General features: G+C 49.1%; 2 protein-coding genes and 1 long non-coding RNA gene across 9 annotated transcripts in view; 1 reads left to right on the top strand and 2 right to left on the bottom strand.

Moving 5' to 3' along the window:
* The window catches only part of NF1 (neurofibromin 1), a 79,020-nt gene extending 76,584 nt beyond the window's left edge, over window positions 1–2,436 (bottom strand). For 3 of the 6 annotated variants that reach the window (XM_064678133.1, XM_064678134.1, XM_064678131.1), the window contains exon 1: window positions 2,257–2,429. In XM_064678133.1, coding sequence (XP_064534203.1) covers window positions 2,257–2,316 — 60 coding nt within the window. In that variant the 5' untranslated portion in view covers window positions 2,317–2,429. Of the gene's footprint in view, window positions 1–2,256 lie in introns of all 6 variants that reach the window. The other 3 variants (XM_064678135.1, XM_064678132.1, XM_064678136.1) reach the window with 2 other exon arrangements.
* A 1,765-nt stretch (window positions 2,437–4,201) lies between these two features.
* Window positions 4,202–14,291, bottom strand: LOC135425648 (uncharacterized). Of its 2 annotated transcripts, none has more exons than XR_010435683.1 (3): window positions 14,113–14,291; window positions 6,578–6,689; window positions 4,202–5,647 (listed from the first exon to the last, which is right to left on the bottom strand). It is a non-coding gene; the product is annotated as an uncharacterized LOC135425648 (long non-coding RNA). The 2 variants fall into 2 exon arrangements; XR_010435682.1 differs by having other exon boundaries at window positions 13,120–14,289.
* Window positions 14,292–14,346: 55 nt separating this feature from the next.
* WSB1 (WD repeat and SOCS box containing 1) lies at window positions 14,347–24,260 on the top strand. Its single transcript, XM_064678150.1, has 9 exons — window positions 14,347–14,502; window positions 15,293–15,461; window positions 16,399–16,667; window positions 17,526–17,657; window positions 18,055–18,155; window positions 20,242–20,414; window positions 20,965–21,078; window positions 21,816–21,923; window positions 22,392–24,260. The coding sequence occupies exons 1-9, from the start codon at window positions 14,463–14,465 to the stop codon at window positions 22,549–22,551; spliced, it is 1,266 nt and encodes a 421-aa protein (XP_064534220.1). The 5' UTR covers window positions 14,347–14,462; the 3' UTR covers window positions 22,552–24,260.
* Window positions 24,261–24,468: the final 208 nt, after the last annotated feature.

Raw genomic sequence — 24,468 nt, forward strand, 5'->3', positions numbered from 1 at the left:
TATGGCTGAAATCACAGGGAAATGTACTAATTCCCAGGCTCTTTGTGCTACTGCAACCTAAGTCTCCCCTGATCATCCCAAGTTTTGCAAAACACAATAAGCAGTACAGCACAGAGACTCTGCCCACAGCCTTCCTTTGGGTGTTATCACTGTGCTCTGGCCTCACAGGTACCAGCAGCAGCTCCTCCTGCCCCAGGGGAGCCCTCTGTGGGCTCAGAGCAGAGCAAGGGCAGCACTGGCACAGCCCCAGGGATCTGCTCCCTGAGCAGCCACTGCTTAATTCACAAACTCTGCCTGCCAGGCATTCTGGGCCCACAGAACTGTACACACAAAAGCAGATTTTGGTTAAAGCAGCATTCATAACAATAAACAAGAGCAGGCCAGAGCAGACTGGCTAGCACTGATTTCCCTTGTTTTCAATACAGATTAGCATCCTCTCAGCTTGTGTTTCATCTTCCCTAAAATTAATTCAAGCTCTCAGCAAATGAATGAAAAGCCTGCCTACATCTATAAATTTTGGGGGAAAGATGGTTACATTTTCCTTCTATGCAAAGGGAGGAAGAAACCCTGGAAAAGTTTGTCTTCTCTTGCACAGAAAAACCAAACCTAAACAACCCATAACTGACACCAGCTGCCCTTCTCCCCCTCCTCACTCAAACACTGATGACAGGACAGGCAGTGGCTCCCTTGGTGCTGAATCCAGGGGTCCTGCATTTAGGGCAGACACGGGATGCAAAACCTCAAACCTGCATTATCACCTCTGAAATAACGTGCAGATATTCAGTATATTCTGATATCATTCCATGACTCTGACTGTCTATAATGTATTTGATGTGCATTATCACTGCAACCCCAGTATTTCAGCACCTGAAAAATAAGAACAGCTTTCTTTCTACCCAGAGGGGATTCCTCCCCTACATCTATCTGTAATCATCCCAGAAAAGGTACAGAAAAATAATTCTGGTTTAAGAAGCTTGTAACTCCTAAGAGATTTTGGCAAGCCCAATTCCACACTATACATAACAAAGCAGAGGAGAAAAACCAGGGCCTTTTAACACCAGTACACAAAGAAACGTTTTCTTGCATTATTAGAAGCATAATCAGTCCCATGTTTTTTAAGCTTATGGAAAAAATGATCTATGACTCAAGATAAGGGGGGGAATAAGGTAACTGTGCAAATATTCCCACAGTGTATTCAAAAAAATCTGCCTCGTTTTAATGCCAAAGTTTTTCCTTTTCAAAATGAACTTCATTTACAGCAGCTTTAACATAAACGTACAAAGGAGCAGCTTGTTTTCCTCGCCCCAGGCCCCACGCTGGTGCAGGGTGGGTGCCCAGAGCACTGAGGGACAGGAGCAGCACAGGAACAGGGCTCAGTGGGGAGAAGCAGCTCCCTGGGTTTGAGGGATTTACACCGAGCAGGGTCTCCCAGAGCTGGGCCTGGTGAGACACAAAGGCTGCACTCACAGGGTGGCAAAACGAGACAGACAACACAGGAACTGAGGGCTCAGCCTTAACAGGGTTCCCACAGGTCGGGAAAGCACCTCGGGAGTGGGAATGCCGTGTGCAGGCACCGGGCTGAGCCCCATCAGGAGTCAACCCCTAATCCCAGTAAGGAGTTCCTGCTGGTGGATAAGGGAAATATAAAGTCTAAGGCCAACAAATCCCTCTTCTTTCCATTCACAACATCTTTCCCCAGACCACTAGAACTGACTTTTGCAAAGAGAATTAACTGCCCATCACTGCGATAGCCCTGGCTGGAACGCCCTGCTCGCCCCGCTGAGCCTGGCACGGGGCTGGGGTTCCACACCGACATTCCCCGGGGCAGAGGGGAACGGGCAGAGCCGCCGCGGCAGCGCCTGAGCCCCCCGGGACCTGCCTCTCGGGGCCTCCCCCCTCCCTGAGGGGCCACACGGCGCAAGTGTCACAGGGCTGTCTGGAAAGCAGAGACACCCGGGGAGGTGGAAGCCGGGCCACCCCTCCGGGCACTCCGGGCACAGGGACGGCCGCGGAGCCGCCGGGGCCGGGCCGGGCCGGGCCCCCCGTGCGGCAGGAGCTGCTGAGGGGCAGCGCCGGCCCCGCCCGGCCCGCCCGGCACAAAGGGCGCGGGGCCGCGCGGCCCCGGGCCCGGCACGGCCGGGAGGCGGCAGGACCGGCGCTGCCCCGCCGCCCCCGGCCCGGGAGCGGGGCCGCTCCCCCGCCGCCCGCCCCCGGCCCGCTCGGCCCTGCCCGCGGCCCCGGCGCCGCCCCCGCTACCTGCTCGTCGAAGCGGTTCACCACGGCCTGCACCCACTCCACGGGCTTGTGCGCCGCCATGTCCCGCCGCGCCCGCCCGGGGAGCGGCGGGTCCGGCGGGCGGGGTCGGGGTCGGGCCCTCAGCGCGCGGGGCCCGCCATGACACCTCACCGGAAGCGGGAGCGCGCGCCGCCCCCGCCGCCGCGCCCGGGGCACTCCGAGCGCGCTCTGCGCCTGCGCACCGCCCCCGCCCGCGGCCGCCCGGCCCTGCGCCTGCGCAGCGCCTGCGCCGCGGGAGGGGCAGGGCGGGAGGCGGGGGCCAGGGGGCGGGCCCTGCGGGGGGCGGGGCTTGTTTTGTGAGGGGCGGGGCTGTCCCCGTGAGGGGCGGGGGTGTCCGTGAGGGCAGCGGGGGTGTCCGTGAGGGCAGCGGGGGTCCCCTGGCACTGACCGCCCGTGACCGCCCCGCACACGGGAACGGGCTCCTAAAGTGTCCCGTGAAATCCCCTACCCAGCAACCCCCGCACACCCCGCTTCTGTCCCCTGTCCCGGGTGTCCGGGAGTGCCTCACCTCCCCACACCCACCCTGACCCAGCCTTTCGGCTCAGCCCGAACCGCTGTGCTCGCCAGATCATCCACAGTTCTTCTGCCACAGGCTGCAAGGTACAGTTGTGTTTTACCTTCTAAACATTAAAAAGGCCATTTCTATAAATCAGCTTATTCCAGCGTTCCGCTCCAAGGCAGCAGAGCCCGGGCAGTGACTCCAGGCCGAGCGTCCCCAGCCCGGTCCCACCGCTCCGTGTTCGCTCCGTGACTCACAAAGCAGGAGACACGGATAACACACAAATAAACATCCGCTTTCCTTCTTGGGAATGTTAATTTGTTTTCCTTCTGGGTAGACAGAAGCACAGAATAATGTTCTTTCCGGCTACAGTCACACTGAAGTCCTGACGATATAAATAAAGATGCAGCTCAAGGTGAGGGCTCTGGATTTAAAATTGGCAAATGTGCAGTGAAGAACTGCAGGAGAAAATGGACTTTCTGTTTCCTCACTCAACCAGGGCCTCGATGTGACTTGCAGACTCTTGCTGTTACTGTAGAACATATAAATTATTAGCAGCAATAGCCATATCAAACATATTCTGAGTTAACTTTCCCTGTAAATAAAGAGCAATGAAATTCCTGTAATTGGGATTTAAAGGATGAGCATCCAGGAACTTGAGTCACAGCAAATATTCAAAGAAAAGGTGTTTTATAAAAAGATGAAAATAAATTGCAAACATTTTATTTAAGAAAAAGCCCAATTAACTGGTCGAAGAATAAACAGTGGTCTCTGCCTGCGCAGCGTGTGGTTCTGTGTGTCAGGAAATGCAGAGCACCCTGACAGACACAGTGCTCTGGGGTCTGTACCAGCCATTTGCTGGGGGCAGTGCTGGCTGTGGTGTAAAGCTATCGATCCCTCTGCCTCCCAGGGCAGTGGAGTGGCCAGCACTATTATCCTTCAAAAAGGGTTTTAAAGCTAAATGTTGCCTTGTGTTCTAGAAAAGACCCCTCTGTGCTGATTATCCATCCTCATGCCCAAACCAGACCTGCACAGCCTGTGTAGGTATCTGGTTCATTGTCAGAATCTCCCCTGGGGTGGCTGTGGGTGAAGCTTCCCCTGGGAACATTTCCTGCCCGTGTCTGTGCCTGGCACAGGGAAAGGCTCCACCAAGCACTGGCATCACCTCACGGTTCATGAGCACTTGTTACACTCCCCAACATCCCCCCTGAGCAGGTGAACGGTTCCCTCAGACTCTGGAACACAGGATGGGCCCAGGGCTCTGTTCCCCAGGAGCTCCTGCAGGTTTTCCTGGAGGGCACCTGGGGCAGGGCCAACACCAGCTGTGTCCCCGGGATCAGAGTCCAGGCTTTGTCACAGGAGTGTAAAGGCAGCAAGGAACACAAACCACAAACAAACACACAGAGATGAACACAAAACACCCAGCGGGTTCAGGGCAGCAAAGATCTCACCCAGGATTGTTTATTATTATTAAACCCGAGGGCTGGGTCTCCCTGCTGGAGGCAGAACTGCCCTGCTGGGCCCTTCCCCATAGACTTGTCACATCTCCTTTCTCAGCTGTTTATATATTTCCCATCAATACCCCACAGAAATCAAGCAGGAATAAACTCCATGGAGCCAATTCAGCCACAATCTTCAGAGGGATCTCTATGTTCTGCCAAAATCCAAACAATAATAATTCATGCAGGGGCAGGAAAGGGCTTCAGCTGACTGATATAGTCACGAAAAACATGTCCCAAAATGCCAGAAAGAAATCAGGGTGATAAGATTAGATCAGAGAGAAGCATCCTGGAAACTCCTGACTGAGGTAGAAAAGGACAGGCCATTTCTTCCCTTCAAAACTTACTAAACAAAACCAGCAGTGCTTCTTCCCGTTTCTGGTAGTGTTTTTCCCAAAACAAATCTGTTCCCTAAAAGCAAACATGACTTGCTGTAGTATTCCCAGATTTTAGATGGGGGGAAAACTTCAGGGGCTGAGTGGTGATTTTGGAAATTCTCATAATGTTTCCCCAAACTCTTTGGAAAATTCCAGCCAATATTTGGATCAAAGACCCAATATCCCAGAAGTGATCTGCTGTCCTAAAAACTCCACAATATCTCTGCTATTAATTTTTGTGCCAGACCCTGCCTGTGGGTACATGAAATCCCCCCTGATTCTGCCCTCCCACAGGCAGAGATGGGACAGTCTGTAACAGCCAGTCAGGTATTGTTGGAAGATAAACCACTCCAAGTTCCTGGCTCCAGATAACTCCCAGATGTGGCACCATTTCTTTAGCAGCTCCTGATAATCCCATGCTTCTTGGTTATTTGGGTGGATTTTTTAAAGACACTTTGGCAAGAGCTTCTTAATGCACTTCCTCAAGCTCCTATGTGAACTAAAATAAGAAATTGCAGCCCAAGGTCTCCACACAGTGTTGTCAGGCTTTGGTGTGAATGCCACTGGCTTGTCCTTGCTAAAAATTTCCCGTTGTAGCTGTGGAAGTGGCACGAGTGGTAGGAGCCACGTGGCAGAGGGAAGTCCCTGCCATGTCTCTGCTCCCTCTCAGCAGAGGTTTCGAGCCACAGAAGTGTGAGCTGGAAATGTATCTGTGTGGGAAGAGTCCCCCGTGGGAAGTTTCCAGCCACCAGGGTTTCTAGTCAAAGCCAAAGGTGCCCCTTGAATCACTTCCTTGGAGGTGTTCTGGTGCTTCTGCTTTTTGCCTGAGTAAGAGGACGAGGAGGCTGATGAGAAGGTCAAGGCACACAGAGGGAAGGATCGGGCCAGGTCTGCAGGAAAACCCACAGGAATTCTCAGCTCACACTTTGTCCTTGGCTCCAGAGTGAAGGTGCTGGTCCTGTGTCCAATAAAGTCTCCTTCAAACGTAGAAGCCCTTAAGCATTTCCTGCCTTTCTGATGCATTTTACCCTTTCAAATTCAGGTAATTTCGGGACATCACCTACAATGTACCCAGGAGGTCTGGGCCCCTCTGCTATTACACCTGAACTGGCTCTCTGAGGTAACACTTCTCTTGGCTTCTTTACAGAGAATATGGATTTTTCCCCTCCCACATCTTTATCATCTGCATTTTTCTACTTTGTGTTTTCAACTCAAATTATTTATTAACCCATCTTTTTTTTCCTCCCACTCCCTGAAGCCTCTGTTTCATCCCTCGATTTCTTCTCTCCATTCCCCCCATCCTGCTTTCTCGTTTTCACCAGCATTTCTCAAACACTCCAGCAGTGGCTCAAATATGCTGAGTGATACTTTTTAATTTCTGTGTATCAGCCTTGGTCCAGAAACCTCCCATCCCTCCTGGAGGCATTCCTCTGCAAGGCACAGGTTTGACCCGAGCTCCTGACGAACCGGGTGTCATTCTGCAGGAACTGGGATCAGGGGCAAAAATATTTTCCTACTGTTCTTAAGAGAAGCTAAACAAACAAACTTAAATAAATGAGGAAGGAAGGGAGGAAGGAAAGGATCTGCCAAGTGTTTGGTAAGAGGTGACTTAATACTTCTAAACTACAAACGCCTTAAATCTAATCTGGGAGCGGGCAGGCTCCCGAGGGAAGCTGCGGGGCCTCCCTGGCAGCGCTGCAGCTCTTCCTGCACTGAGGCATTGGAGCGTTTCCCCCCTTCTGCAAGGGCTCCGAGGCCATCGCTCCATGGATTTGTCCATCAGAGGGCAATAGAGCCCGCTAAAATCCCTCATGTTCGAACCACTAGAGAAAACAGCCCGTATTTCTTTTGTTCCATAAATGAGTGGTGGCTTTGTGTTCTCTCTCTGACGTGTCTCACTGACTTACCCGGCACGTGCTGGGGACATTTCAAATGGGAAGAAACTTTTCCTTGAACAGTAAGCCACAGGTTCTCTCTCATGTTCTCTGCTTCCCAATTCCTCCCTGATTGCAACAGGAGCTGTCAAACAAGAACAGAGCAAGCAAATTATCTGACTAAATTAATGGTAATCACAGAATGATGGATTATACTTCAGAGAAATTACAGATTCCATACAAAATACTCACACTGGAACTTCTATCCCAGAAAGTCCAATCATCAAAGGATCATTCAAATTGTAGCACGTTTTTTCATACAATCAATTCTAAGTGCAAATATTTCTGTTCCAGCAGAAATCTCATTTGGATGCAAAACACCAGGAGTTTAATCCCTGATACTTGATCTGATTAAAAAAATAGTCCATTATCAAGGCCTCAGAAGAGCTCAGATATTCTAATTGCACTTAATGGACCAGAGGATTTTCAGAAACAAGAGGCTGATGCTGTGCACTGGAAAGGGACACAGCCCCATCAGTGCCTTGGAGCTATAAAGGAGCTCTTTGTCGAGCCCCAGCTGAAGTTTGTTTGATCACAATCACTCCCAGTGTACCTGTGCATGTTCTAAAGGCTTCAGAGGAATGACATCACTTTGTGTATCTACTTTTCCCTTCCCCAGTGAGCAATGCCTTCCCCACATACTACAGTCATTGCAGTGGTTAAGTTACTTAATTATTATAAAGCAGTATTTTAATTGTTCTGGATGAGTAATCAGCTCAGCCTAGATTAGAACATTGCCCCAGAGGATAATTCGAGGTTATCGCTTCCCCTCCCTGCCATTCTGGTTCCTTGCTCGTTTATCACACAACAGGGTCAGCAAGAGGAGCTCTCAGCCTGCTCCCAGTCCCCCCTCCCTTGCATCCTGCAGTGTTTCCACTGGAAGCAATGCAGGATTCTCCATAAAACCCCATTATACTTGTTTGAGTGCTTGTCTCCAGTGCCTCGTGATCAGCTCCCAAAGGCCACTCCCCCCCAAACAGACCTACCCAACAAGCAGCAGTGAATGCCCATCCCTCAGGTGACCTGTGGAATTAAAACCAGTCACAACTTGCACAATACAGGACTGATACTTTTTTCCCTGACACAGTTCCCATTAACTTCAGTGGAATTATTTCTCAGTTAGATCAGCTGATTTTAGATTACAACCACATGGCCTCAGAGCCAGGATTTGGGGTCAGTGCCATCAGCACATCCATCAAGTATGTCTTTTGTTGAGTGTCCAAAGGCCTAAGCCCTGCTGACAGCACAGCATTCATCCTGCACCCTGCTAGTTCAGCACTGACCAAATGGCTGGGGCAGAAACAGCATTTACTGACTGAATCACTTGCTAGCACAGACCTGCAACATCCACAGGAGGTGTATCTGGACTGGTCTTTTAGCTTGCTTTGAACACAGTTGCTGTGCAGAGGGCAGAAATGCCTCTGGATGAGCTTGGGCACCAGAGATCACCTTTTTTTGTGCCTCTGTCTTCCTAAAAACTCAGGTGTAGGACAGGGACTGAGGAGGGAGAGGGAAGTATCTGATGGAAATGTGAGTCTTTAAGAACAGGGAGAATGTCAAGAACAGAACTGAGCTTTCTGCTCCTTAAACAGCCTCTCTGTAAGCCTCGTGTCAGCCCGTATGAATTTAGGAACATAAAGACTCTTTGTTACTGAACAGTGTTCCCCAACTGCAGCTCTGTTTCCTCCCCATGACTCATGCCATTAGCTTATGCTGCCCTATTGAACTGCAACTGCTGCCTAAGCCCACTCAGGCTTTTCTAAAACAAAATTTTCAAAAAGCTCATTTGCAGTAGACACCCAGTGGTTTGAATGGATGGTCCCTGGCAGTGTCCTGGGGATAAAACTTGTGCTGGTTTGCTGGGCTTCCAAATAATGCTGAGCAGCACAGAGCCCTCAGCTGGTATCCAAACGTAGATCCAGTCTTTCCTGTTTATTTATTTTTTAAATTATCTAGCCACATGGGCAATAACAATGTTGGAGAACTAAACTCCTGGCCACTAGTAGCTCTTCTTGCCCTAAACTTGAACCTAACCCTTTAAGGACCTGGGCACTCACTAACCTGCTTTGCATTTTTGGACTCCTTTTTCATTGTGCTGTAATTTTGCTGTGCTGCAGGTCCACAGATTTCCTAAATATCATCATGTGACTTCAAAGCAGCAGTGCAACAAAGACACCACCTCTGCCTTACTCACAGTCCTAACAGAGATTGAGAAACAGCAAAAATGCATTCCAGAGCTGCCAAGGGCAGGGCAAACTGCCAAGCTCTGTCAGAGTATGCAGTGTGACAGGAAAAGCCAGCTCCAACAGAAAGGAGGCAAGAGGGCAACGCTTCCAGGCTCAGGAAGAAAGGAAAAGGTTACAGCTGTGAAGCACACGAGCTTCCTGCAGCTTAATCCTGTAATGGAATTGCACTTAAAATATTTGCTTCTGTTGGACTGGCAGGATTGAAGTGGTCAATTCATCTTTTCCTTCCATATATGAATCTCAATTTAAATTTAAAAAAATACACCCTTTCTTGACACAGTCATGGCAAGACAACCTTCAAAACCAGCCCAAAAAAGGGCCTTGATTGAGCCATGTGGGAGCTGGAAGGCTTTAACCCAGGAGCATGGAAGAGACTCAATTGCAGAGTAAAGATTAGAAGCTGCACAGCTGTGGATGAGTGGGAGTGAGTCTGCCCGGCCTGCGCGTGGAGGATTTATCACCTTCCACCCAGGTTGTGTAACCCAGCCCTCACTACACCATGTGCTGTTTGCATTGCAGGCACTTGTGAGGGCTCCCCCTGCACCCAGATCCTTTGGATCAGTGCTGTCCCCTGAAGCAAGGAGCCAGGCAGAGGTGCAGGCACGGCACAGCCCTGGTGCCACCCCCAGCACCGCCCCTGCCACGGCAGCTCTGGGACAATCTGCTGAGGGAACAGCAGGATCTACAGCCCAAGTTCCACAGTGCACACCTGCAATGGCCCCAGTGGTCCTGAATTAGGAGATGTCTGGGTACTGGCTTACACTTCAGGTCTTGCAGGACTGTACTCTCTGTCCTTTGTTTTTACTTCCCAGTGGCCTTTCCCGTTTGGACTCTGGTGACCAGAGTGTTCCCAGAGCCATTCCCAGCCTGCAGCTGCCATGAGACACCATGTTCAGTCACCATTCCCTTTGCCCTGCAGCTGATCCACGTGTCCATAGGTCTGAGCACATCAGCTCATCCCCCCGTTTATGACATCTGGCAGAAAAGTCAATTATGCTCCCCCCAAATCCTGCTTTGCTTTAGTAGGGAACCTACTGCCATTGTCAAGGCTTATTTGTTACACATTTTGTGTGCAATCTGTGCCTTCAGGAGAGCTACAGCGAGGGTGTAACCAGAAATCCCGCCAGGCTCTTTCAGGAAACATTTGTGAGCAGCACAGAGCAGGCTCCAGAGAACCCCAAGTCCTGCCTGTGTGCACAGAGCCCACGAAGGGCAGTGTGAGCTACCCACGGGTGCATTTCCAGGGCCAGTGGCAACAGTGAGCTTTTACTTTCTGTGCTCCAGCGCTGCCGGGATAATGGAGCCCATAATTACACCCAGCCGCTGTTAGGGCTCAAATTACAAACCGGATTTCTGTGCCAGACCTTCAGGAAGCAAAGCCGTGCAAGGAATCTCACAAATAACCTGCAATTACGTTAATGCAGAGGGCAGGGCCTTCCCTTAAGAGCTCTCAGACTCACTGAGTGACCCCCCGGCTGATCAGAGCCAGCCGTGATGCTGGGGTGGAGAGGAGGGTGAGGCAGGAGGTGAATTACAGCAGGCACGGCTCTGGTGCTCTGTACCCAGGGCTGCTTAGGAACAGACAGAAGGAAACAAAGCCTGTGGCGTGGGGCAGTCAAACAGCACAGTGGGCTCTGTGCTGCTGAAGCTCCTGTACACCAGCCTCACTCTCCCACGGGGCAAACATGGCTGCACATCCTCAGTGTAACACAGAGGGGAGTTCCTGAGTTCTCTCCTCACCTATTTCCAGCATTTTTACAGCCCAACAAGATGGGGCTAGGCAGGATCTTTAGAAATTCTCTTGTCCAACCTCCACCTTCAAAGAACCTCCATTTCTCAGATTCTTCACCTTCTCTGTAGCCCTCTGCACGTGTTCCCTGTAGCAACAGGCCTACATACAAGCCACCCAAATATTTTGAAGCTCAGTTCCACGCCAGCTCAGGCCCATCTCTGATCTGGGAGCAAACACTCTTTATCTATAAACAACCTGCTCTTTCCCAACTGCCCGCAGCAGGAATGCAGCCCTGGCTGTTTCCAGGCAGAAGCTGCCACACACAGCCCGTAATTCCCCGACATGTCTCCTTCCTCTGTTCTGATCATTTCATTGATCTGCTCTACAGAATGCAGGGAGTCTGTCTCAGTCATTGTTCCTGTTAAACTCAACTTGCTTTTCTATAATTGAATTTATAGATGATTTATTGGCATTTACAATGACACCCTCCGTGCCATTGGTTTTCCCTCTGTTCACATAATCCTTTGGTATATTTTGAACCCTGGTTATAATGACAGACTTAGGGTCTTGCACCTTTGTAAATATTCAGATGTACTTACAGAGCAGAGTGAGGGAATTGAAACCAAAGGAACACTGACCAGCTCAGTACCAATTTTCACTGCCCAGTGGAAAAGGAAGTCCCTTCCCATTGCAGGGAACGGCGCAGCCAAGGTGCTGGAGCATCCTGGCACAGGGCCTGGACACCTTCCCTGGCAGCTGAGCTCAGAGGAAACACAGGCTGAAGAGGAACACACAAACCCAGTAAGTATTAGAAAGGATTTTTTAAAGAAGTGAAGTAGCTGTGTGGATATTGGAGGTTATGCTGGCATACATTGGGGTGTGGCTACAGTGAGCTCAAGGGAGCCTGACCTGCTTCCTCTGTAACACAGGGAACCTTCTCTACTGCCCTTGCTTAGGACAGCTCGAAGCTCTGAGTGTGACCTTCAGCCATCTGAGATAAGGCCTCTTGTACCCTCAGTGGGTAAATTTAGCACAGATGTTTCTGGAAGCAGCTCCCTTACAAGGCATCCATGGCTGGCTTAGAGAGAAGGAATGGTTTGAACCTAAAAGGAATAACCTCAAACTTCTCTCTCCCTTATTCTAGTGCAGCTACTCATCATGGAAGCTCTCAATTCCCCCCCCACACTGAGCCATCTGCTCTATTTATTATACCCAAAGACATGCTCCCAAAATTATAAAATCCCAACGAGACCAAAAGAATGCAGAGACAAAATTCCATAGTCTCTCTGATATTCCATCTGCAGCTTTTCCACAGCACACTCTTTTAGCAGACCTTTACAGATTAACCCCTGAGGTACCAGATGTACATCAATAACAGAATATCCTAAGCTGGAAGGGACCCACAAGGGTCACTGAAGTCCAACTCCTGACAGCACTTCTCTAGCTTCTCTGCTGCTCATCATTCTCCTCACTGCAATCCCTTTTCCTCTTCAACCTCTTTCCCCTCTCTTTCTTCCATTCTTGTTTTTCTTTTCACCTTCTCTTTTGCCTCCACAAACTCAGGCTGAACTTTCTCCATCTCAAGAAGGTTCTCAAAACAAACAGGAGCTTGTGAATTATTAACAGTGTAGACTAAAAATAGCATAATTTTTAATGACAGCCAGACCTCCGAGATGCAGGTACTATTGCACAGATCACCTACCTTGGACTTGGTGTGACTGGCCCTAACTGTTCCTAATTTGTCAGGAGTGCTTTATAGAATGACAGCTGTGAGGAGGAGGAACATAACTAGTGGGCCTTAGAAAGCCCCCTGGGCTTTTCTAGTCCTTTTCTGTGTTTTACACTCACTGTGCTGATCAGACTCCCGGAGGTTTGTCTGTACAACCCACACCAGGACAGCAAACAGAACCCAACAGACTTGGCTGGATCCCAGGGTTGTAAAAAGGCTGGAAATCCTCACTGTTTGAAGGTGTGTGAATTTAGATTAAAATATATTCCTCTGTATAAAAAGCAGACTAAATGACCTAATCACCTCTTCCGGCCTTAAATCTACTGTGCTAATGTGCAGAATGCACACTGGGGAAGAAACACCAACTGTTGGGGCAGTACTTACAGGAACACAGAGACATAAAGAAATAATAAATTGCAAAATACTTTTCTTAAAAAAAAAAGCAAGGAAGGCAGCAAGCTGGTAACACCCCTGCAAAGCTCTGGTTCTCTGGCTGTAACAGCCCCAAGGTCAGCAAACAGAACTCAGCCTTGTGCTGGCTCTGTGGGAGGCTCAGACCCTCAGGAGAAACCTCTGTGAGCCCCCTCAGCCAGGGGCTGGCCTGGCTCAAACACTCCCAGCTCAGAAGCAACTCCCAGCAGCATTTCACAATATTCACTGGCTACAAATCTGCCTTGTGCCAAGAGATGAGGTGCTCAGAGCCGCTCAGGGCTCTTCCCTCTGCGGGCAGAGGAGGATGGATAGAGCAGGAACAGGGTTATGCTGTGTCAAACTAATGCTACGATGGGCTGAGGGAGTTTATACAAACCCCTGTTAATCCGTGCTAGTGTTTGAATCACCGAAAATATTCCAGACCTCTTCCTGCTCCTTTCTTTGACATTGTGTCACTACCCGGGTTAAAAAAGCTTCACTGGCCTTGCTCAGCCAGGGGTGATTCCTGGCTGCTGCTGAATAGCTCATCCCGATGGCTATTGCAGCGTCTGCCAGCGAGGCCACTGCTTTGGAATGAAATCACAGTCATGATCTGCAGTTAATTATCCTGCTGGGTGCTTCTCTGAAGTCCAGACAGAGCAAGGAAGAGTCACTTTTTCTAGAGGAGGGGCAGAACTTAGATATGCAAAAGGAGAAAAAAAGGAAGGAGAAAGCAGAGGACAGAGATGTTAATACAAATCACTCAGAGACCGAGGTGGCCTCAGCGTCTCTTTCTCCAAGTTGTTTGTGGACAACATTAACAGCAAATTCAAAATTTTATCATAAACAAGCTCTTGCTGGATGTAGATGCTGAACTATAAAGAAATATCAAAGGGTAGGAAAGTCCTGAGACTCTTCCAGCCCCTGGTTAGGGCAGATGAAATTAAGTGCTCACATCTCTGTCCTACACACATTCCACAATGCAGTCGTATAAGTGTTTGCATATTTTTTGGTTTACGTGTCACCCTGCAGTCCCGTGGTCAAACAGACATCAGGGATGTCACAACCTGCCTTAAAAGATAGTGTAGACAATCTCTCTCTGTGCTAGGAACATTCTCTGCTGCTGGTCTGGCATTTAGGCAATATAAGAACACTTCTTATCCCATTTGAGGAGTCAGTAGCCTCTGAACACAACCCCCTCAGTACATCCCCACTACAGCAGCTAGAAACCACCTTTTGATTGCAATATGGGGGGGGGGTGGTGTTCACTGTGGTTCTTTGCTGTACTCTGAACCTCCACGTTTTGGGGGAGCCAGGTCACTACAGATTTAGTCCCTTGTGTTGTTTAAATGTGACTCCTCTGTTGGCGCGGGCGGGGCTCGGGCTGTACCTGCGGGTGCCGCTGCCGCGGACAGGAGGGACGGGGGTGCGGGCGGGGGGTCACACCGGGAACCGGGACAGCGGCACGGCCGGGCCGGGCACAGAACTGCGGGGCAGGGCCGGGCGGGCAGAGCCGGGTCCGGGCGGGCAGGGCCGGGCGGGCAGAGCCGCTGCCCGCAGCCCGGGGGTCGGGCGGGCAGGGCCGGGCGGGCAGAGCCGCTGCCCGCAGCCCCAGCCCGGCCCCGGGCGGAGCGTCCCCGGCCCGGCCCCCGCCCCGCCCCGCCGCCTCCCCGCCGCCATCTTCGCCGCCGCCAGCCGCCGGTCCCGCCGCAGCGCCGCCGCCCCGCAGGCCGCCCGTCCATGGCCAGCTTTCCCCCGAGTGTCAACGAGAAGCTCATCGGTGAGCGGGCCGGGGGCGCGGGGGCAGCGCGGCCCGGCCCGGGCTCGGGCGGGGCTCACACGGCGCTGCCCGCCGGGGACGGGCGGGATCGCGGCACATGGAGCCTTTCCCGGCCCGGCCGTGGGAGCGCGCGGGGGCGGCGGGGCCGACTCGGGGGTGCGGTACCGATGGTCCAGGGATGCGGTGCCGATGATCCCGGGATGCGGTGCCGATGATCCCGGGGTGCGGTGCCGATGATCCCGGGGTGCGGTGCCGATGGTCCAGGGATGCGGTACCGATGATCCCGGGATGCGGGGCCGATGATCCCGGGGTGCGGTGCCGATGGTCCAGGGATGCGGTACCGATGATCCCGAGGTGCGCTAGCGATGATCCCGGGATGCGGTACCGATGATCCCGGGATGCGGTACCGATGATCCCGGGGTGCGCTAGCGATGATCCCGGGGTGCGCTAGCGATGATCCCGGGATGCGGGGCCGATGATCCCGGGGTGCGCTAGCGATGATCCCGGGATGCGGGGCCGATGATCCCGGGATGCGGGGCCGATGATCCCGGCGTGCGGCATCACCCGCAGCACAAGCAGGCGTCCAACGCCCCGTGTTTCTCCCCAGTGACTCGATGGCTTTGGCAGCCCGGGCTCAGCCCTGGGATCGGTTCCTCAGTGACATAAGCCCCGGCTCTCGATGACTTTAAATGGCGCGCAGCAGAAGCGGGCTGAGGCACTGCCTGGTTCCCGTGTCGCCGCTGTAACGCGCTGCCTTTTTCTCAGCTGCCTTTCCCCTTTGTTCCCCCAGCACGGTCCCGCACGGTAGGAGAGCTCCTCGCCCCCACGGCTCCCTTCGACAAGAAGTGTGGGCGGGAGAACTGGACGGTCGCGTTCGCTCCCGATGGCTCGTACCTGGCGTGGTCGCAGGGACACCGCATAGTGAAGCTGGTCCCCTGGGCACAGTGCCTCAGTAACTTGTAAGGCAAACCTCTGTGGCTTCTAATGCACCTGAAAAACGGAACAATTTACAATCAGGACATGGGTTTCAATGGATTAAAATGCATAGACTGGCTTTTTAGGCTTGGCACCTTGGGGAAAAGCTACTTCCTTAAAGTAACAGCTGTTATTTCATCTCTTCCTCTGTGGCCAGCAAGAGCATCAACTATTGCAGCCTCACAAAGTCTGTGGAGGAGGGATTTATTAGTAGTTTCAGATGCCCTAAAGTAAGAGGAAGTTTGAATGAAAAGGGAAGTTATAGACCTGGGCAGATCTGGCCCTTTAAATTTCCTATCACAAAGCTGTTTGGTTTTACCTTTTAGGAATTTACTTAAAGGCAGACCTCTTTCCTTATCATCTGTGTTAGAATGCAGGTGAAGTTCCAAAACACAGTTCACTGGCACTTGCAGGTTGCATTTCAGTGAAGTTGGTAACCAACCACTACAGTTCTGTACCTGGTTACATTTTCCTGACCCTTTTCCACCCACCTTCTTGGGGTGGTTAATATTTTCCATGTCCTGACCTCAGTATCTCTTCCCAGGTTTTAACACATAAAAGGGAATTGCAGGGAACTTGCTCATTTAGCAGAAAGTCTTAGAAATTTTTGTGACTCATTTTTCTATAAATGCTTTAAACCTGTTAGCTTTCACAGTGGGTTAAGTTAATATCTTGCTCTCGACAGAGATAAAAATGAGTACAAAATATTAGTATTATATTATGTAGGAAGATTTCCAGGTGCTGGTAATTTTTCACACTTATAAGAAAAAAACCGCATTTATAATTTTAAAGTAAAAATGCCCCATTATGGGTCTCAGAGATGTACATTATGAGAGCTCAGAGGTTTCATTACATCTTTAAGAAATGTTTGCCATTCAGGATAACTTCTGCTGTGTTTCTGTATTGTCTGTGTGTTCACAGTTTGCTGCACGGCACCAAGAATGGTGCAAACCCTGCCAGCAGCAGGCTCCCGAGGCAGAGCAGTGAGAGTGGGCAGAAGAACAAGCCCTGTGAGCACATCCTGGACTGCGGGGACATCGTGTGGAGCTTGGCCTTCGGCTCCTCGGTGCCGGAGAAGCGGAGCCGCTGCGTCAACATCGAGTGGCACCGCTTCAAGTTCGGGCAGGACCAGCTGCTCCTGGCCACGGGCCTCAGCAACGGCCGCATCAAGATCTGGGATGTCTACACAGGTGGGTGTGCAGTCAGGACAGCCTGGGCTGCAAGGGACACACGAGGATCGTGGAGTCCAGCTCCTGGCCAGGCACAGGACACCCAGGCAATCCCACCGTGTCCCAGGGAGCATTTCCCAAGCGCTCCTCGTCACACTGAAGTGCCAGCACACACTTGGTGTAATGCCATTAATCCACAGAAGGAATTGGTTACAGAATTGTACTTGGGAACTGAAACTTGAGTACAAGTTAAATAATCTAAAAAAAGCATGAGCTCCTGCAACCAAAAGTAATCAAAACCTGCCAGAGGAACAAGAGATGCAGGTCATGCTTTGAGATGTGAGTGGTGGAAGATGCAAAATGGTTAAATGTGTGCATACATACATTGGTTGGTTACTCTAAAATCTTCCTAGTTTTACCATACTTTCGAAGGAAACTTTCAAAGCATGAAGCTGCTGCTTTATGGTGATGAGGACCTTTTCCTTTTCTAAAAAGTTAATAATTGTTCAACTCAAAAAGACTGCATCTGAACGTAGGGACTCTCAGCTTCGCTGGCAGCACAGCTGCTGAGCTGGAGGGAACTCCTCAGCTTTAAAAAAATTCATGACTATTGAGTAATTTTCTGTTATCTTGTAAATTGAAGCTTAGAACTGGAATGTCTGTCAAGAGCCAAGTCTTGCTTTATTTCTGAGGTTCTAGTGTACAGATCTTCTGGCTTTTCAGGGAGTTACCTCTTGATCCAGGGGAGTGAAGGGATTCACGTGCTGCTCACCCTAGGGAGCATTTCTGCAATGAAAATTGTCTTCATGTGCTGTAATTTTGTATTCAGTGTTTGTATCAGTACAGTCCATGTTAAATTGTGGTGTTCTCATGTAACAGGAAAACTCCTCCTGAACCTGATGGACCACACGGAAGTTGTCAGAGACTTAACCTTTGCCCCTGATGGCAGCCTGATTTTAGTGTCTGCATCCAGAGACAAAACCCTGCGGGTGTGGGACCTGAAAGATGATGGTTCGTGCTCAGTTTATCTGCTCTAAAACCCGGGAGAAATATCTGTGTACTTGCCTCTTTTATTGCTGTAAACTCAGTTTGGTCAGGATTGCTTAAATAATGAGTGTAGCTCTGTTAGTCACCCACTCTACACTCTCTTGGAATTCTTTATCTGTGTGTACCCTGAAGGGAGAATCGGGGACTGGGCTAAGTTAAGAGTGCATGAAGTGACTTTCTGAACAGGGACATGGGATTTAGAGGCTGCATCACAGGATTCTTGTTTCTGTGTACAATGACTCTGCAAGATGTTTGGAAAAACAGTACAAAATTTTACAAAGGAATAACTAATTTGGAAAAGCTTTTCAATCTGAATTTTGTAATATTAAACCAATTCTTACAGCAGCATCTTTCTTTTTAGGAAATATGATGAAGGTGTTGAGAGGCCATCAGAACTGGGTGTATGGCTGTGCATTCTCACCAGACTCCTCCATCCTCTGCTCTGTTGGAGCTAGTAAGGCAGTATGTGTCAGAGTTTCTTGTTCCTTAAATCTCCTGAATTGTGTGCATAATCATTTGAAATCTAAATAACATTAAGCTTGTGCTCGGTGTCATGAACTTCTAATGTTTGATGATGTAAAAGTGCATGAAATTAGACTGGCAAATGGTGCACTGAGACCCTGATTTGTGAATGAAACTTGCACTGCTTTTAGTAGAAGAGGCTGTAAGTGTTCTTTGAGAAATAGGTCTGCACATCTGCATGGGGTCATGGCAGAGACCAAAGACAGCTAAAGCTGCCAGTGTTAAAAGATACTTAGATTAATGCATAAAACTATTTTGATTTGATGCTTTCTATTTCCTGCTCAATAAGGACTTTTCAAAGTCTGAGCCAGTCAGGGTATCTCCTGCTGAACAAAAGTGTTTCTCCCTGTTTTCCCACACCAATGGCACAAGAGTTAGAAGGAGGAGCAGCACACTAGTTTTGTTTCCATCCCATCCTAATGCCCTGCCAGAGAACTGAAGGCAGTGCAGCTGTGCCATGAGCTACTCTTGGCACCCAAGAATTAGGGCAAACAAGAAAGGGGGATTCCTGGTTCCAGGGGCTCTGTAGGTAGTTCAGTGGAGTGAAAGGCCCAACCCACTTGTCTGGATGAGCGCTCAGATGTGTTCCATCCCTGAGTTCCCAGTGCAGATCTGCTGGAGAACAGCTGAGCTCTGGGGTTTGGCTCTGTAGCTGGAGCAGAGGGGGGGTGGACGTTGCTGTCTGTAGGCTGTGTGTTTTCCATAAGCTTCTTGCTTTCCCTGTCACAGGTGGTGGCAGCAATATTGGTGTGATTGAGTTAAGCTGCCCCTCTGGGAGCACAGTGCTGTTAGAGAGGGGCATGCCCATGCCTGGCCGCCAGCCCGGGCCGGGACCGTAGGACGAAGTAACCTTGCCCTCGGCTGCAAGGGGTCCTGTACGTACGCAGGTGCTGGTCCATGTCCACTGTCTGCTTGCTTGCTTGCTTTCCTTTTTTTGTTTTTGATAATTTTCACAGCAGTGAAACACACTGACTCCTCAAACCTAGTTCCCAGTGTTGTGGAATGTTGGGGGCTCCTCGGAAAAAATCGGTCAACACGTTTATGACCGAGTGTAAAACGGTTCAGTTTTAGGAAGTGTGGGAGGCACTAAGGCTGTGCTTGCTTTGGTCAAACGTAAATTTATCCAAGATGTCAGAATTTAACCTGTGTGGTAAAACTGTTGGGGGGAGGGGGAAATCAGGGTCCCTGAAATGAGCTCTTGGAGGGACATAACAGCTTTTGTTAAAGACTTACATTCCTATAAAATCACACTGCAGTACATGGATAGTTCCTATTAAGTAATTCTGCACAGTCTCTATTCTGATTATATATAATGTACAACTGCATGTAAAATCCCAGAGTACTGTAATATTTTATCAAGTCTTATAATACACTGTGCAATTAGCTGGGTAAATTGTAATATTAATGTTGTTTGTTGCTGTTGATTTAAAATGCCTAAATTCTTTCTAATAATGTGGTTAGACTTCCCTGTTGTTTTGCCAAAGACATAATTTTTGGCTGTGAAAATTCTTTTTGCTTGCAGTATCTGTTTCTCTTCCTAGGCTGACGTTGGTGATCCAAGCAATTGTAAACAAGTGATCTTAAAGGGATGCCACTGGAGTAACAATATGTTAACCTTACATTTTCTGTCTGTATATTTCTTAAAATTTTGGTAGTTACTGAAAAGAGGGGACTGTAGAGTTTAACCCTATTTATTTCTGCATATTTTAATAAAATAGTTTTGTAATACATGAATTTCAGTAAGCTACATGGTTAAATTGTGTTGCCTTTATCTTATATTTTGGCTTATTTTGATAATAACATTTAACAAACTTGAGTTAGAACTTGCATGTCTGCTTTAATTATTTTTTAAAAAAACCCCTTGATTTTAATCTGAGTATGACACTGAGCATATTTCTTAATTGTAGTAATTCATAATACCTGATTTTAATATAATCCTAAATAAGATTAGTTATACTTAAAAAACAAATTAAATGCTGCATTGCCTCTCTGAGCAGAGCTATAACATCAGCTTATTTAATTGCAGGTTTTCCTCTGGGATATGGATAAATACTCCATGTTACGGAAACTCGAAGGACATCACAATGATGTTGTAGCTTGTGAGTTCTCTCCTGATGGAGCATTACTGGCTACTGCATCTTATGATACTCGAGTCTATGTCTGGGATCCACATATTGGAGTTATTCTCATGGAGTTTGGGTGAGTAAAGCAGTCAAACCTGGACACTTTCTCCCAGAGTGTAGATGAAAATCAATGGGTTTCCATATGTAACTGATGATTGGACTTGGGAAAGAGCAGGGGCTGATGGAAACCCTGAAGTGGCAGAGACTGGAGGTTGTTCTTCCATCTGAGAGAGAATTTACAGCACTGGTACTTCCAGTGTACTAACTCAGGCACCTTCAACAAAGCTGAGTGTTGAGAGCTGTGACAGACACGGAGTTCAGTCTCCACTCCTGAATTCCCAGTTCAGTAGTTTAGTAGCTTCATGTTCCACCCATTTCTCTCCCTGCCGTGGCTGAGGGGACCCTGCCCTGTGTCTCTGTCCCCAGGCACCTGTTCCCTGCTCCCACCCCCCAGCTGTGTCTCTCTCTGTCCCCAGGCACCTGTTCCCTGCTCCCACCCCCCAGCTGTGTCTCTCTCTGTCCCCAGGCACCTGTTCCCTGCTCCCACCCCCCAGCTGTGTCTCTCTCTGTCCCCAGGCACCTGTTCCCTGCTCCCACCCCCCAGCTGTGTCTCTCTCTGTCCCCAGGCACCTGTTCCCTGCTCCCACGCCGATCTTCGCGGGCGGTGCCAACGATCGCTGGGTGCGCTCGGTGTCCTTCAGCCCCGACGGGCTGCACGTGGCCAGCCTGGCCGACGACAGGTGAGTGTGGGGAGGGCTGTCAGACCCCGGGCTCTGCACTGAACACTGCCAGGGCTGGGCTGCTTCAACTGAGAACTGACTTCTGGCACTCCTGGGAAAAGCTGACGAGCTGTCTGGTGTGTGGTAACACTGATTTTGAGTGTAGAAGTCATTAGTTAGGTACAGAGTAGATGATCTGAACAACTTCAGTGTGCAACAGCTGAAAACAACTAAGAGGGATTGTAAATGGAGTTGTTAATGCAGACAAGTCTTGTGGACAGAAGTAAATTCCAAAGCAAAGGGAAAAGTGTCCTGTGATTTGGATTCAGCTCTGTGACCATCAGGAGTGGTATCCTGAAGGACTGTGTTTTAAGAATGTGAGCTGTTTTCTCAACATGACAGCAAGGGTATTCAACTGTCTTCAGGAGGGTTTATTTTTTTAATTGACAAGCATTGTTGGGAATTCCTAGCGTACGTGACACTTGAGAAATTGTCTAAATCTGTAGTTCAGGTATTGCTTTCTGTTACTGAAGGCAGTCTTTTTTTTAATTGAAAAAGTACAGAGCAAGGTATTTATCAGGAAAGAAGAAATCAGAGCATTTCAGGCCAGACCTGAAACACTGTGTATGCCTATTAAAATATTCATAAAAATTCCCTGAGTTGTGCTTCAGACTAGTTTCTTGTGCAGCATCAGAGATAATATCAAACAGAATTAAATACCTACTCCAGTAACTTCCTACCTTGTCCCTCCCTCTCAGAATGGTGAGGTTCTGGAGAATTGATGAAGAATACCCTGTACAAGTTGCACCTCTGAACAACGGGCTCTGCTGTACTTTCTCTACTGATGGCAGTGTTCTCGCTGCAGGGCAAGTATAGACTTTGGTTTCCTTTCTAAAATAATAAGATAACACAAAAGGTTGAAAACAGTGGCTAAGTGTTCTAAAACTCTTCAGTCGTGACTTGCAACTCGGTGCTTCTGACTGGTACTATTTTTTTAAGCATGCCTGGAATAGCAGTAAAATCAATAAGCTGATAAACTCCTTTCTTATCTTTGAAAATAAATACGAGAGAGACCCAAAACATGTGGGCTGGAAGAAGCCATCAGATAGCCAGGGGCAGGAACTGCTGGGAGATCTGTGCAGGCCTGTTGCATAGACAAGTTGCTTATTGTGCTGCTGTAGCTTAAAATAAGAGCTGGCATTTGGTGTAAATGGGAGTGGAACAGCTGGAAGGGAGTAACAGCAAGTGCCCTGCCTAGAAATGCGTGTGAGGGTGGGTGCTGGGTGAGCTCATTCTGAGGAGTGATGGCTGTGGGTTTGTCTGTGTTGGTGCAGGACCCAGGATGGCAGCCTGCACTTCTGGGCCGCGCCGCGGCAGGTGCCCAGCCTGCAGCACCTCTGCCGCGTGGCCATCCGCAGGGTCATGCCCACCCGCCACGTCAGCAGCCTGCCCGTCCCACCCAAGGTGCTGGAGTTCCTTTGCTACCAGATCTGATGTTTGGAAAAGAAGAAAAAAACTCCAATTCCAGCTGGCAGGTGGCCCAGCTGCTGAAACTGGCTACAGACACTTCACAGAATCCTCAAACTGTACAGCCTTTAAGCTTAAAACTCTACAGGTTTTCAAGAGCTATTTAAAGTGATAACCTAAATACTATTTTATCAAAATGCCTGACAGGTAATTTTTTTTACTATTTATAGAAAACACAGTAGAAGTATTCCTGGTGTTCTCAATTTTCTAAAATATAACTGTGAAAACATGTACATATATAGACATAAGCTGCTACATGTTATCATTGTACCTTTAAAAATTGCTTCTCTGATGTTTCATGTCTCATGTATATATTGCTTTGGTAGAGCCATGATGCATCTGTGCTGTAAGTGGAAGGAAAACTGTTATTCTGGGACATCGAGGTAGGAAAATACTGACTTACAGAGCAGTTAAGGTTCCTTTTGTACATTGGTTGGGGTTCAGGAAGCTGAGCCCCAGGTCAGACTTTGTGCTAGTTTCTTTGTGAGGAGGTACAGCTTGGCTTTGTAGAGCAGTGTGTGTGTGCTGGTTTAAAAGGAAACCTGTGGGAGAAATGAACCCAGCTCAAGAAGGATTACAAGTCAGAGTTACAATTTACTAGAAAGATTACAATAAATAAAATGGTTTTAACCCACAAAGAGAGGTGTGTAACCCAGCACCCTGGGACAAGAACAGAATGGTGTTTGATGGCCCCTGTGCTGAGCACCACAGGGCCCCCTGGGAGCAAAGTAAAAGGAAAGGAAACCTGTTGGTCAGATGATGGTCACAGTCCTGCTGAGAGTGGCAGCTGCAGTCCTGTTGGAGTTCTGGTCCTCCTCTGCATCTGAGGAGTGGTGCCAGAAGTCCCAAAACCCAAAGTCTGTACATGCTCAGGTTCAGGTGGGAATGCCCAGTGCCTCCCCCACCCAGGGAAGTTCACAATGGGGGATTTAACTCTGTCAGTCAGGGGATGTTTTTGGCCTCTTTGATGGTCTGGGTGTTGCAGCTGCCTGTTATGCCAGTCCAGTATGTCCCAGTAGCAGAGCTGACCCCTCAGGCTGGGTCTGGAGGGGGGTTGTCACAGCTGGTTGTTGGAGTGAAGACAAAGAAACACTCCCCTGCCTCGCAGGGTTTCTTTAACACCCAGCTTGTACCTGGGCAGCTGCTGCAAACAATGCATTTATTACCAGTCCCTCAGAAATGACAGAGAGGGGGTAGAATACACAGTTTTGGTTATACCCACAGTGATAAACTGGTCCCAGCCCCCACAACTAGGACAGTGGCCAAGGGAAGAAGGTCAGTGAGGGCTGGGGAGTATCTAATGTAACCCAGGACTGTGCCTGTGTCAGCTGAAGGCCTTATGCTCCAGAGCAGCAAACCAGGTGAAATTTCAGTATTGGGCAGTGTTAAAGAACTATTTCCCTACATTTCTGAAAATCTGACTACTGTATTATTGCCTGATACTGTGTCTGTAGTGAGAGACGTTTACAGACTCAGTCTATTATCCTTTAACCCTGTAATATCTCTTTGGGGGTGATTATTGGTTAATGGCCAAAGATAAGCAAAATATTTGGTTTTGCCTTCTGTTATTTATCTGTACCTGCAGATATAAAGAATGTATGCATTGCATAAAATGCCTGATGATATATATTTTTGTTGAATTTTTTTTATTAAAAACTTGTATAAAAGTTTTCTGATATCGCATCTGGTGACTGATTTATCAACACTGCCTGCAAGGAGGAGAGGGGAAACAGAGAGAGGATTGGTGAGAACAGTTACTCATGAATTTACTGCCTCTGGTCAGTGGCAAAAGCTCTCCAGAGCTGCAGGGAAGCTTCCTAATTCATAACCACCTGCTGCTTCTAATGCATTCCCTGGGATCAGCTGGAGCACTGTGTGCTCTGT

This window comes from Pseudopipra pipra, chromosome 21, assembly GCF_036250125.1.
Source record: "Pseudopipra pipra isolate bDixPip1 chromosome 21, bDixPip1.hap1, whole genome shotgun sequence".
Lineage (NCBI taxonomy): Eukaryota > Metazoa > Chordata > Aves > Passeriformes > Pipridae > Pseudopipra > Pseudopipra pipra.

Coding starts and splice junctions, on each gene's coding strand:
- WSB1 (XM_064678150.1), top strand. CDS start 14,463: ATGGCCAGCTTTCCCCCGAGTGTCAACGAGAAGCTCATCG. Junction 14,503..15,292: donor TGTCAACGAGAAGCTCATCG/GTGAGCGGGCCG, acceptor TTGTTCCCCCAG/CACGGTCCCGCACGGTAGGA. Junction 16,668..17,525: donor GATCTGGGATGTCTACACAG/GTGGGTGTGCAG, acceptor CTCATGTAACAG/GAAAACTCCTCCTGAACCTG.